The sequence below is a fragment of the Esox lucius genome, chromosome 1 (assembly GCF_011004845.1).
Source record: "Esox lucius isolate fEsoLuc1 chromosome 1, fEsoLuc1.pri, whole genome shotgun sequence".
Classification (NCBI taxonomy): domain Eukaryota; kingdom Metazoa; phylum Chordata; class Actinopteri; order Esociformes; family Esocidae; genus Esox; species Esox lucius.
Window position 1 is genome coordinate 38,505,796 of NC_047569.1, and position 14,565 is coordinate 38,520,360.

Consider the following 14,565-nt stretch of genomic DNA (forward strand, 5'->3'; position numbering starts at 1 on the left):
TAATTAAAAATGTTTTGCTGGACCATGTTAGCACAGCTGACCAAGAAGAGCGAATGTCACTCACAAACCCACCAACTGACCGCCCACCCACTGTTTAACATCGCAGTGGTTGGAGACACAGCAGACTGGGAACCCAATTCAGCCAGGGACAAAACTAATTAGGATTAGTTGAGGCTAAACTACAACTTCACTGGTTACAAGCGTTGAACAAGTGAAAAGTGAGTTACATGAAACCAAATCATTATGAAAATAGTCATTGTTTTCATTGTAGGTAGGCTACCATATATAGTATTCATTTCTAATTTAACCCCATTTTAATTTTCGATACACAAATGGCGTTCCATACACCAAGTTTCGGATTACCACAGGAACAGAGCATAGGGCATTTCTTACAACAAAATCTGGCATTGGTAGAAAAATAGCTGTTCTTCAAACACCGTCCCTTTGTTCACCACAATCATACCGCAGGCTGGCCGAAATAGGCTTGCCCAGTTTTTATTTTTTGCTTGGGCGGAGCCCAGTGAAAATATAAACTGGTTTCTCAATGTGGGCCAAACGCTCTCTGTCTCAGTATCAGAATGCTGCAACTGGCCAGGCCTTTCTCACCTTTCAGACTGCAAGGTTTATGGGTTTACCAACAAACTAAAATCTAGCGCTCTGGGTCCCTTGCAGACCACATCCTGTTCTTTGTTTTAGACGGTTAAATATAATGAGGTATGTTTGACGTGTGGTTAATGGTTGCTGCTCACAGACTGATCGCCTTGACAACCTGACAGCCAGCAAGGTGTGACAGGTAACACCACCGACATCACAAGTTACTCAAGATTGTGTAAGAGGAAGTTGGTTTGGTGATGGTGATCTCCGGTGTGCCAATGGTGGGTGTTATTGTTGAGAACAAAATGACATTGGTCGATGGAAACCAAAATCACCAAACAACTGAGGGCTGGATTCAAAGTTTCACCGAAAATTAAAGTATATTTAAATCACAGGCTGTTCCAATTTGTGTGAATTTCATCACAGCAACTCATAATGAGACTCAGTAGTGTGTATGGCCCCCACGTGTCTGTATGCCCTCCAGACAATGTCTGAGCTTGCTCCTGATGAGACAGAGGATGGTGTCCTGGGGGATCTCCTACCAGACCTGGATCAGGGCATCAGGTCCCACTAGAGCTCCTCCTGTTCCTCCTCCACAGATAGCTGGACTATCTGTGCGACCTGAATGGGCTGCAGGTACCGCCTCATGCTACCAGTAGTGACAAGGACACTAGCAAAATGCTAAAAGGATAAGGAGAGCAAACATCTGTGGCCACCACCTGTAAAACCATTCCACTTTGGGGGGTTGTCTGGCTGTTGCCTCTCCAGTGTATCTGTTGTCACTTTAATTTGCACCAAAACAGGTGACAATGATTCACAATGGCTTATGCTTCCTAACTGGACAAATTGAAATCCCTGAAGTTTAACAGACTTGATGTTATTCTGGGATGAATGAATACGTGGTCCCTAAATTCTTTTGAGCAGTGCATTTGAAAGATGCGAGTTTGTACCTGATTTGTCCTGTGTATGGCTGAAAACATTAAATAATATCTGGTTTCCCTAAAATCCTGGTTAAGAAGATTAGTGGAACAATGAGAAAATTAACAGGAGTCGTCCAACCAGAACTTCTAGAAAACCAGAGATTTTACTAAAAGTTCTGAGTATTTTGCAGTCCTGTCTGTGTTACTGACCAATCCTGTGTGTGTGTTTGTACTGACCAATCCTGTGTGTGTGTTTGTTTGTACTGACCAATCCTGTGTGTGTGTTTGTTTGTACTGACCAATCCTGTGAGTGTGTTTGTTTGTACTGACCAATCCTGTGTGTGTGTTTGTTTGTACTGACCAATCCTGTGTGTGTGTTTGTTTGTACTGACCAATCCTGTGTGTGTGTTTGTTTGTACTGACCAATCCTGTGTGTGTGTTTGTTTGTACTGACCAATCCTGTGCGTGGTTGCTGGCCTCCTGGGGGGGCAGAGGGCTGGCCAGACGGGACACCTGCACCCAGACGGCATCGTACAGGTCCTTGTTCCTGGTGTGGACAGTACAGGGCACGATCAGGGGCATCCCAAACAGACTGGCACGGTTCTTCTGACTGGACAGGAAGTACAGCTCTGTCCGCATCTGCAGGAACACACACACACACACACACACACACACCACACACACACACATTTACCTTTGACCAAATGAGCACACGCAGGTCCAAGTTAAATAACACACTTCTGAGATGACTCCTGGTCCATTACAGGTAGTCAAACACCTCCCAATCATCCACACAACTCACTACTGAACCAGTAGTGGATCAACAACTCCACACAACTCACTACTGAACCAGTAGTGGATCAACAACTCCACACAACTCACTACTGAACCAGTAGTGGATCAACAACTCCACACAACTCACTACTGAACCAGTAGTGGATCAACAACTCCACACAACTCACTACTGAACCAGTAGTGGATCAACAACTCCACACAACTCACTACTGAACCAGTACTGGATCAACAACTCCACACAACTCACTACTGAACCAGTAGTGGATCAACAACTCCGCAGAGTGGTGTCGACCGTGGAGGTGTCCAATTCTGTTGTAATCAATCTGCTATGAAGATGTGTTTACCCACCATCTTCCGGTGCATGGCGATGATGTACCCAATGAAGGGGCTGTCCTGGTTGGGGAACACTTGTCCATTAGCCGGCCAGACTCCTCCGTTGGGCGGGGCCGTCTCCAGGGCCTCACCGCAGGGCACCACGGCACTGGCCGGGCCGTTGGGGATCAGAGCAGGCTTATCTGCTGGGAACCCATTAGCTGCCACGCCCACCCCATTAGCCATGGGCACAGGGATGGTGTCTGGAGGTCAGGGAGAGATAGACAATTAGCCACACAGGCATGATGTCTGGAGGTCAGGGAGAGATAGACAGTTAGCCACACAGGCATGACGTCTGGAGGTCAGGGAGAGACAGACAGACAGCCAGCCACACAGGGAAGACGTCTGGAGGTCAGGGAGAGACAGACAGACAGCCAGCCACACAGGGAAGACGTCTGGAGGTCAGGGAGAGACAGACAGACAGCCAGCCACACAGGGATGACGTCTGGAGGTCAGGGAGAGACAGCCACACAGCCACACAGGGATGACGTCTGGAGGTCAGGGAGAGACAGACACACAGCCACACAGGGATGATGTCTGGAGGTCAGGGAGAGACAGACACACAGCCACACAGGGATGACTTCTGGAGGTCAGGGAGAGACAGACAGACAGCCAGCCACACAGGGATGACGTCTGGAGGTCAGGGAGAGACAGACAGCCAGCCACACAGGGATGATGTCTGGAGGTCAGGGAGAGACAGACAGTTAGCCACACAGGGATGACGTCTGGAGGTCAGGGAGAGACAGACAGACAGCCACACAGGGATGATGTCTGGAGGTCAGGGAGAGACAGACACACAGCCACACAGGGATGACTTCTGGAGGTCAGGGAGAGACAGACAGACAGCCAGCCACACAGGGATGACGTCTGGAGGTCAGGGAGAGACAGACAGCCAGCCACACAGGGATGATGTCTGGAGGTCAGGGAGAGACAGACAGTTAGCCACACAGGGATGACGTCTGGAGGTCAGGGAGAGACAGACAGACAGCCACACAGGGATGACGTCTGGAGGTCAGGGAGAGACAGACAGAAAGCCACACAGGGATGACGTCTGGAGGTCAGGGAGAGACAGACAGACAGACAGCCAGCCACACAGGGATGACGTCTGGAGGTCAGGGAGAGACAGACACACAGCCACACAGGGATGACGTCTGGAGGTCAGGGAGAGACAGACACACAGCCACACAGGGATGATGTCTGGAGGTCAGGGAGAGACAGACACACAGCCACACAGGGATGACTTCTGGAGGTCAGGGAGAGACAGACAGACAGCCAGCCACACAGGGATGACGTCTGGAGGTCAGGGAGAGACAGACAGCCAACCACACAGGGATGATGTCTGGAGGTCAGGGAGAGACAGACAGTTAGCCACACAGGGATGACGTCTGGAGGTCAGGGAGAGACAGACAGACAGCCACACAGGGATGACGTCTGGAGGTCAGGGAGAGACAGACAGACAGCCACACAGGGATGACGTCTGGAGGTCAGGGAGAGACAGACAGAAAGCCACACAGGGATGACGTCTGGAGGTCAGGGAGAGACAGACAGACAGACAGCCACACAGGGATGACGTCTGGAGGTCAGGGAGAGACAGACAGACAGCCACACAGGGATGACGTCTGGAGGTCAGGGAGAGACAGACAGACAGCCACACAGGGATGACGTCTGGAGAGGTGTATGGAAGTGGGTGAGGAGACTTACCTGTCTGAGTGGGGGTGGTGAGGGAGGAGGGTGAACCAGGCACAGGGATCTCAAATGCACACAGGAAGCCATTGGCCGTCATCCGCACCTTCTGGTTGTCCTGAGGAAAATTCTACAGCACGCACGCTTCATTATTGACACCATCCAATACAATGCACACTGATGGTGCCAATGTGAAGCTTGTCCAATCATTTGTTTCATACAACGTTCTCTCTTTGTGTGTGTACCATGATATTGGGAAATAGTGTGTGTGTGTGTGTGTGTGTTTGTGTTTACGTGTATCATGATATTGGATGTTATGTGTCGGTGTCTCTCTGTGTGTACCTTGATATTAGATGTAATGTTTGTGTGTGTCCCTTGATATCGGAGGTAATGTGTTTGTAGGTGTACCTTGATATCAGAGGTAATGTGTGTGTGTGTACCTTGATATCGGAGGTAATGTGTTTGTAGGTGTACCTTGATATCAGAGGTAATGTGTGTGTGTGTGGACCTTGATATTGGAGGTGTGGACTTCCGCTAGTAGAATCTGTTCAGGTTTCAGACCACACAGTTCACTGAGCTGTTTCTTCAGACCGGTGTAGGTTTCATCCATGTTGAGCCTGAGGCCAAACCGCACCGGGGTGGACCCATCCAGCTTGATGACTGGCAGCCAGACAGGCAGGCAGACAGACAGGCAGACAGGTGTGGAGAGGGCGTTTCATAATGAAGGCAACACGCTCCACTGGTTAGATGTTCCCATTTCAAACTGAGCGACTCATGTTCTATGTTATATTATCTATGTTTTTCTAAAGCATCACACAACAAAACCAAACTTGTGTTTACTTCCAAAATGTCTTGTGATGAAGCTTGCGGCGTCGCTCATGTAAATGGCTAGTCAACGAGAACCAACCAAAACGCTCGCACATTTTTCAGGAGAACATCTGAGTCACAGCTCTCCCTACCTGGTCAAGAATTATAGCAGCCTAATTTCACATGTCAATACTGTCCCAACCCTCCGGCTGTCTGCAGGCCACCCACCCCACCCTCCTGACTAACCCGTCTCTCTCTCATCTGGGAAATTAGTCACCAGTAACCCGTCTCTCTCTCATCTGGGAAATTAGTCACCAGTAACCCGTCTCTCTCTCTCATCTGGGAAATTAGTCACCAGTAACCCGTCTCTCTCTACTCTTGGAAATTAGTCACCAGTAACCCGTCTCTCTCTCTCTCATCTTGGAAATTAGTCACCAGTAACCTGTCTCTCTCTACTCTTGGAAATTAGTCACCAGTAACCCGTCTCTCTCTCTCATCAGGGGGAATGAGTCCCTCTCCAGTAACCTGTCTGTCTCTCATAGGGTATTCAGCGTGGTTCCTCACCAGTGATCTCCAGGTGCATGGAGCTGTCCATGGGAAGGGGCAGGGACAGGAAGTTGAAGGGGTCGAAGCGGGCGCTGATGTGGCCACAGGTCTTGCACTTTACCTGGGACTTGAGTTGGCCATGGAACAAGTCCACCACGATGGAGCGGTTTCTCCGCAAATGGTTCTCCCAAGCCTGTTAACACATACACATACAACATGTGAAACATGCGCGCGCACACACACACACACTCGCGCGCACAAGCACACCACTAATCCTGATAATTACTCCTATAATCTCACACACACGTTATCCTGTCTTCTCAAATGTACAGCAATACCCTAACATCAGTTTATTCCCTCATCAGAAGTACAGGTGTGGGTCCCCCTTTTTACCGCAAAAACAGCCCTGATCCGTCGAGGCATGGACTCCACTAGACCTCTGAAGGTGTGCTGTGGTATCTGGCCAAGACGTTAGCAGCAGATCCTTTAAGTCCTGTAAGTTGTGAGGTGGGGCCTCCATGGATCGGACCTGTTTGTCCAGCACATCCCACAGATGCTCGATTGTATTGAGATCTGGGGAATTCGGAGGCCAAGTCAACACCTTGAACTCATTGTTGTGTTCCTCAAACCATTCCTGAACCATTTTGTTTTGTGGCAGGGCAAATTATCCTGCTGAAAGAGGCCAATGCCATCAGGGAATACCATTGCCATGAAAGGGTACACATGGTCTGCAACAATGCTCAGGTGTCAAAGTAACATGAATGGCTGGACCCAAGGTTTCCCAGCAGAACATTTCCCAAAGCATCACACTGCCTCCGCTGGCTTGTCTCCTTCCCATAGTGCATCCTGGTGCCATGTGTTCTCCAGGTAAGCGACGCACATGCACCCGACCATCTACATGACGTAAAAGAAAACTTGATTCATCAGACCAGGCCACCATCTTCCATTGCTCCGTGGGCCAGTTCTGGTGCTCACATACCTATTGTAGGCCCTTTCAGCAGTGGACAGGGGTCAGTATGGGCACCCTGACTGGTCTGTGTCTACCCTGACCCATACACACCAAACTGCGATGCACTGTGTGTTCTGACAACTTTCTATCAGTACCAGCATTAAAGTTTTTCAGCAGTTTTAGCTACAGTAGCTTGTCTGTTGTATCGGACTACACGGGCCAGCCTTCGCTCCCACGTGCATCAATGAGCCTTGGCCTCCCATGACCCTGTCGCTGGTTCACCACTTTTCCTTCCTTGAATCACTTTTGATAGGTACTGACAACTGCAGACCGGGAACACCCCACAAGGACTGCATTTTTGGAGATGCTCTGACCCAGTCATCTAGCCATCCCAATTTGGCCCTTGTCAAAGTCGCTCAGGTCCTTGTGCTTGCCCATTTTCCTGCATCTAACACATGAGGACAGAATGTTCACTTGCTGCCTAATATATCCGGCCCACTGACAGGTGCCATGGTAACGAGATTATCAGTGTTATTCACTACACCTGTCAGTGGTCATGATGTTATGGCTGATCAGTGTATAGTTGTGTTTTTAGTTGAACTGTGTACCATTATGTGTTGTTTTGTTTGTTTTCATGTCAGCAGAACGTATAAACCAACATCCTCCCTAGAAAAAAAATAAAGATCAATAGACTGGTTGGTTGACTAACTGGTTGATTACAGTTGCTGATTAAACAGATGAACTGGTTAATTGATCGGGTAGTCCAGGGGTTCATTGAATGCATGATCCATAGAATATTTGACTGATTAACCCATGGTTGTTTACTTTCAATGTATTAATTTCCTGAACTCTGACCTCTGAGGCGACCTCCCAGTCAGGTCGTCCGTTACTGTCCTTCAGCTCTACGTAGGGCTTCTCATGCACCCTGTTCAGGTCCTCGTGGAGGCCGTCCAATAGGAAGGCCAGGAGCTCCTGGGAGTCCTGCTGCTGAAAGCCGTTGAACCGGGGGGCATACTTCGCTATCGTCCACTACGGGGGGGGGGGGACAAGACACACATTAGTTAATCCATTCATATCAGGTATGGAGTCATCAAGGCAAAAGTTTAATCATCGAAAACAGGGGGCAGTGACGAGACAAAGAGATGGGGGGGGGGGGGGGGGGGGTGACGAGACGAGAGACGGGGGGGGGGGGGGGGGGGGGGGGGGCGGTAACGAGAGACGGGGGGTGTTGACGAGACAATGAGAGTGGGGTGGCTGGACAGGAATCACAAGTGTACCGTGAGAATTAGAAAAATGCATAAATGTTCAGTTATAACCTGGCTGTTCTTACAGACCACATCTAGAGGGTGCTGTAGGGACAGAATTAATCCAAACACCTGCACTATTATCCATCAATTTACACGGATTTGGGATTAGTTGGGTTTTTAAGCAAAAGTGGTTTACAGATGACAGGTGGTTAAACGGGGGTCAGTAAACCCACCCTGAGTTTGAGGGGGGCGACGCTCTTCTGGGTCCCGCTCCACAACTCCATAACCAGGTCGCCGTAGCACTTGGCCATGTGACCTCTCATACCGATGGGATTGGTCCTGGACACACAGCACAAGACAAACACAAGTCAGTCTAAAGGGTGAACTTATCCCCACACACTCCGCTGACCACGCCTGCCACCAATGACGCTCGTGCGCAGACGCTCATGGCAGGGCACGCCCAGTTACCTGTTGAGCTCGTAGAGGTGTCTCCCTGAGATGAAGTAGTCGGAGAGAGGTTTGGTGTTGCTCACACACTGAATACTGGAGTTCATGAAGCACGTGTTTCCTAGGTTACTCAGGCCAGTCGCCCCCTTCTCTGTGGGAACTGCGGGAGGGGGGCACGAGGAATTAGGATTCATATTTAAATATTACATTTGTGTATTTGCATAATTGCTTGGAGTGCATTGTAATGGTTTTGTGAGAGCGCTGTGGATGGGAAGTGCAACTGTGTTGGCAAGGCGTTGTAGGTGTGAAGTGACTCCCGGTCGGTGTACCTTTGTGCTGGTCCATTTTACTGCTGTTAGCGATGAATGACATCTCTTCCGGCCAGCTCATGTCTTTGTTCCGGACTAAACAAAACCCAAAAGTGAGTTCATACACATCGATGGCTTGGAATACAAACACCCACACTTCTTTCATCCTCCATTTGTAATTAGACATTTGGTCGTTAAGACATTTCAACAGACTCGGCAGGCTGATAACATTTAATTTCAATTTCAGAGGGAACAGAGAAGGCGTCCTAAATGGCACACTATTTCCTATCCTTGTTGAACCGGCTCCAGACAACAAAAGAGCACCAGGTACGGAGTAGTGTGCCACGTGTCTCCCTGAATGTAACCTTGATAAGTACCCTCGATGACTAAGTGCTGCTCGTCCTGAATCTTCAGGCCCTCCAGAGTGTGCTCCTCATCATCCAGGAGGGTCAGGAAATTCTGGGGGAAGGTCAACAACCGCAAAACGGATAATTTCTTATGTCACCTGTGGCTGTTAACTTGCAGTAATTACTAGCTGCCCTCGCACACCCAGTTACGTTTGTTTATCTGCCCTTGTGGGGAACTGAAACCAAGAAATCCATGATTCTGAAAAACCTTGAGGGGAGTTTTTTTTCCAGGTTTTACTACCTTTATTCACACACACACACACACACCTCGTTGTTGTAGAGCCACAGCCTCATGTCCTCGTCCTTGATGCGTAGTCTCTGGGACAGGTACGTGTGGATGTCCTTTATGGTCCCCATCCGACTGAAACAGCCCGTATAGGCCAGGACCCGCCTCAGGGGGGCGTTGGGGGAGGGCATGTTACCTGGAGGCAGAACAAGTGGACGGGGGTTGGAGGCACGGGAGGAGGAGAGAGGAGGCATGAGGAGAGAACACTGGTGACATTAGTGGACTATGAACTCCCCAACTCATTAGAAAGACTTAATAGTGCAGTGATACTGTGAATACACATGTATGGGCACGCACACACGCGCACACACGCACACGCACTCCAACACCTTATTAGAAAAAAGATAAAAAACCAATTTAGTTCCCTGGGCGGATTAGTTGTAAGAAAGCAGCAAGAATGGTTGGTTTAGATCAGGTCAACTGATTCATCCATAAACTCATTATTCAATCAAAAGGCAAGAAAAAAAACATTTATTATTATTATTGATTTGATTATTGAAAAAAAGAAACCAAAAGCCAATCTTAAATGTGATTGATTGGTAATAATTTGCCAATGCCCTGAAAGCAAACAATCTATCAAAAGCCTTGAGCAGCCCATTTCACCAGCAGTACAGCCTGGCCAGGTCATTTCGATGGCGCCTGCAACACCAAGGATTGCGGGTTTGATTCCCGCTGGGGCCAACCACACATAAAAACGTATTCTCATATGATTTAGGCACATTAGATAAAAGCATCCGCTTAAATTAACCAGAAAACAATCGGCTAAATGGACCATATTCTGTGTTTTCTTTTCTATGCTCGCTTGTGACTGGAGACAAACGAACTCCAGATATCAGAAATCTAATTACATGGTGAGGATAAGATCAGCACTAATGCCTCGCAGGGGCTCTGTAGTGCTTTTCCAATCTGACTGACATGGTGCTGCGATCCGTTTCCTGCTGCCTCAACATTAGTAGACAGGGGGTTGGGTCCTATAAATCCTTTACAGACAACCTAAAAGTCAGTGACTAACCGGAAAAAAATAACTATAGTAAATAAATACAGTGTATCTATATAGGCTTTTGACGGTATAATCATTTTGTTTTCATACCAGACTCGGCAAACGGCAGTTTGGCGCCCGTCTCCCCAGCCCCCGCGTATGACATAAGTGACGGCCCGAGCTGTCATAGGCTGACCGCGCCAGACCTGGGCTTAACACAGTCATGACACAAATCTGGCTTAAGTAGCTGTTGTGCTTTACGGATGGAGTAATGTCACGGTTAACGACCTACTAGGCAGACCTCACCGGCGGAGAACCAAAGCACAGCCGTCCCCACGACAACAAAGCTCTCGCAGGCATGAGAAAAAGCGTTAAGCCCTCAGGGTCTTTCAGTGGGGTCGGTAGGCACCAGAGCACCCCACCACTAAACCATGAATCACCCTGCGGTCCAAACCAAGAGCTTTGCTCAGGGACCAGGTCGGTCCGTTTCAGGGGCGTGTGTTAGCGGGCGTTAGCGTTCGGCGACACCTGTCTCGGTTTCTTGCTGCAGGCTTACGTTACCTCTGGGGAGGTGCTGGGGGAACATTCTCAGGCTGGTCATACCCATGTTAACCCAGATGTTGGACTGGGGGGTGCGCGTGGCCGGCTGTTGCCGCAGGAAGAGGAGGTAACGGGGGTAGAGCTCCAGCTCCGCATGGCCTGTTTTAGTCTGCTGGATTACCTGGAGGGGGAGGAGGGGGAGAAGGAGGAGGGGGGGGGGGGACATGAATCTGACACAACTGCGCCGCTTGGGGCCACGGGCCACACTGTGTTAGAGAACCCTGATGGTTGTCAGTGCGACAGCTGGTTCTGGTTCCGCACGTACCGGTCGCGGCAGGCTGAGGTTGGCTCCGTACCAGTGGTACAGAGCCCTCCACACAGGTTCTGGCACCGTCTCAAAATCGTGTCCCGCCACCAGCTGTGCGGACCTCTTCAGCCGGCCTCCCTCCATGGTCAAGGTGGGGGCCTGAGGAGCAGCAGGAAAGAGACGGCTCAGAACAGGACACAAACAACTTCGACGCGAGTCAGCCGTGTCACCGGGAGACCAGGGTTCGAATCCCGCTCACAGATCAGCCTGGGGGTCCCCACTAAGGGTGGTACAACTGAATGCAAACCAGCGGCGTCAGGGTTTCGGGAGGTCGGTAGTCATACACGGTCGCCTTGCCTCGTCATGGAACAGCAACTCAATCGAGGACAGCGCATTCATTCGGGCGCGTAAGGATTTCGGTGTAGATTCCCTGGCTTTTGGTGTAGATTCCCTGGCTTTGCAAGAAGCGTGATGAGAACCAGAACGGCATTGCATGAGCTCCAGAAGACCCCCATCTCATGTAAAGCTAAGGCTGCTTAGTCTTTCAAGCCTCATAACGTTTTTGATTCACTGGCAGGGATGTAACTGTACTTAAAGGGAAAATAGCATGCTACGCTCTAGGCAGTTAGCCTGGTTGAGGTGGTCAATGAGTTGGGTACTACCAGCACCTTTACTGTTCCAGCACCTTACTATAATTGGGTACTAACAACACCTTACGGTACCCGCACCTTACTGTACCAGCACCTTACTGTATTTGGGTACTACCAACACCTTACGGTACCCGCACCTTACTGTAGTTGGGTAGTACCAGCACCTTACTGTACCAGCACCTTACTGTAATTGGGTACTACCTGCACCATACCGTAGTTGGGCACTACCAGCACCTTACTGTAGTTGGGTACTACAAAACAGGTGGCAGGTGCCTTTACAGTTGTCTCCAACTGTCCCTGTCACCAAGGAGACCCCCATCATCCCAGCGCCCGGGACAACCGAGCAAACACAGCCCTGTCAGACCATTGTCATAAGGAAGCGCTTTAGGCAGCTTGTCATGGCCCACATCAAACACTGACGCCACATCTGAATTAGTTCCAACAGGTCCACAGATTCCAGCCACCCAGCGTTAATGCCTCCATAGTTGGTCATATGGGGACTCTCTGGAAGCACGGGCTCTCATACAGAGAAGCTCAGAGACTGTTTCTATCTACATGAAATCCGTCTGCGAAACCCTTGACCGGTCTGACCGCCGACAAGGACTCTGTTCAACTGGGCGCATATACAGGGAATTCACCTACACAAATGAGCACACATACACACACCCACCCGCACCCACCCATGCGCACCCACCTCACTCATAAGCACCCCACCCACCTGCAGTCATCTGCACCAAACCCACCCACACCCGCACTCACCTCACTCATAAGCACCCACCCACACCCTCCTGCACCCGCACCCACCCGTACACATAAGCACCCACCCGTACCCATAAGCACCCACCCGTACCCATAAGCACCCACCTGTACCCATAAGCATCCCCGCACACACTCCTGCCCCTACCCACCTGCTGGCCGGCCCACCCGCCCACACAATGATTTTTGCAACTTTCGGGGACAGAAGTCTGCAAGTCCTACAGATTAATTCAAAACCTGATAAAGACAAAATAAGCTACTCCTGTAAAGGCCAATGACAACATCGGGGAGAGAAAAGGTCACAAACATCATCCAGCCTTAAACTACAGGGACAAAATGAGATTTTACATTTGCTACTCTTTTGGGACTCCCTGTTCTTCCAGAAATGTACAATGTTGTTCTGTTAACAGTCTACCTAGCACACACTGTCAGATGTGTGGGCCAGTAGGTAATAGGTTATCAGGGTGTTTTCCTGATGGTCACGCCACTCCACGGTTGCTTGCTGCCATGGGCGGCGACACAGATGGACAAACCGCGACCCAGATGGACGTTGTTCGTCATCAATGCATTATGTTAATGTAAGGCACGACCAGAACTTAAAACATGCGCGCTAAACCCTAACGGAGACCGACGCTGAGGTTGAAAGCGCGTGACTGTCTGGGGGGGGTTTGGATAAAAGAACACTGTTCTCCTTGATCTTAATCATTAACATGGAATGTTACAAAAACATCATCTGAAACCACTGGTTAATACGGGGCACACACACCCAGCCTCCCACACACACACCCAGCCTCCCACACACACACCCAGCCTCCCACACACACACCCAGCCTCCCACACACACACCCAGCCTCCCACACTCCCATACACACACCCAGCCTCCCACTCTCCCATACACACACCCAGCCTCCCACACACACACCCAGCTTCCCACTCTCCCATACACACACCCAGCCTCCCACACTCCCATACACACACCCAGCCTCCCACTCTCCCATACACACACCCAGCCTCCCACTCTCCCATACACACACCCAGCCTCCCATACACACACCCAGCCTCCCACACTCCCATACACACACCCAGCCTCCCACTCTCCCATACACACACCCAGCCTCCCACACTCCCATACACACACCCAGCCTCCCACTCTCCCATACACACACCCAGCCTCCCACTCTCCCATACACACACCCAGCCTCCCACTCTCCCATACACACACCCAGCCTCCCATACACACACCCATCCTCCCATACACACACCCAGCCTCCCACACTCCCATACACACACCCAGCCTCCCACTCTCCCATACACACACCCAGCCTCCCACTCTCCCATACACACACCCAGCCTCCCATACACACACCCAGCCTCCCATACACACACCCAGCCTCCCATACACACACCCAGCCTCCCATACACACACCCAGCCTCCCATACACACACCCAGCCTCCCATACACACACCCAGCCTCCCACTCTCCCATACACACACCCAGACTCCCAGCTTCCCTCTCTCCCTTACACAGTGACACACTCATCCGTACCTTCATGGGATCCATGTTGACCAGGGGCTGGTTGTCAATGGCTCCAGGCCTCTGAATGGTCAGCTGGGTCTCGGACAGCTGGGTCTGGGACAGCTGGGTCTGGGACAGCTGGGTCTGGGACAGCTGGGTCTGGGACAGCTGGGTCTGGGACAGGGATTGGGACGGGATGTGGCCGTTGGCCCCGGAGAAACTCTGGCCATCTGACGCGCTGGGTTGCCGGACAAAACAGATCTCTGTGGCCGACGGGCCGGCCTGGAGGGCCACCACTGCGAAGACGATATGTGTGGTGTGTGTGTGTGGGGGGGGGTTATAGGTTAAAACTTGTCTATAGACAGTAAATCATTAATTGACATTACAGTTAATACTGAAAAGTCGCAATTCATGTTCTGAGGTTGTAAAGAGTGAGGCCATCCTGGGGGGGGGTCA

At 50.5% G+C, this 14,565-nt stretch overlaps 1 protein-coding gene across 3 annotated transcripts in view; it reads right to left on the reverse strand.

Moving 5' to 3' along the window:
- Positions 1-14,565, reverse strand: part of usp32 (ubiquitin specific peptidase 32) — a 57,648-nt gene that overhangs the window by 5,526 nt on the left and 37,557 nt on the right. For 2 of the 3 annotated variants that reach the window (XM_029121628.2, XM_029121655.2), the window contains 14 exons: positions 14,140-14,405; positions 11,206-11,346; positions 10,902-11,061; positions 9,343-9,497; positions 9,046-9,127; positions 8,690-8,764; positions 8,382-8,520; positions 8,147-8,252; positions 7,522-7,695; positions 5,736-5,910; positions 4,873-5,024; positions 4,383-4,494; positions 2,658-2,884; positions 1,969-2,153 (listed from right to left, as the gene is read on the reverse strand). In XM_029121628.2, coding sequence (XP_028977461.2) covers positions 1,969-2,153; positions 2,658-2,884; positions 4,383-4,494; positions 4,873-5,024; positions 5,736-5,910; positions 7,522-7,695; positions 8,147-8,252; positions 8,382-8,520; positions 8,690-8,764; positions 9,046-9,127; positions 9,343-9,497; positions 10,902-11,061; positions 11,206-11,346; positions 14,140-14,405 — 2,149 coding nt within the window. The remainder of the gene's footprint in view (positions 1-1,968; positions 2,154-2,657; positions 2,885-4,382; positions 4,495-4,872; positions 5,025-5,735; positions 5,911-7,521; positions 7,696-8,146; positions 8,253-8,381; positions 8,521-8,689; positions 8,765-9,045; positions 9,128-9,342; positions 9,498-10,901; positions 11,062-11,205; positions 11,347-14,139; positions 14,406-14,565) is intronic. The other variant, XM_029121635.2, reaches the window with a different exon arrangement.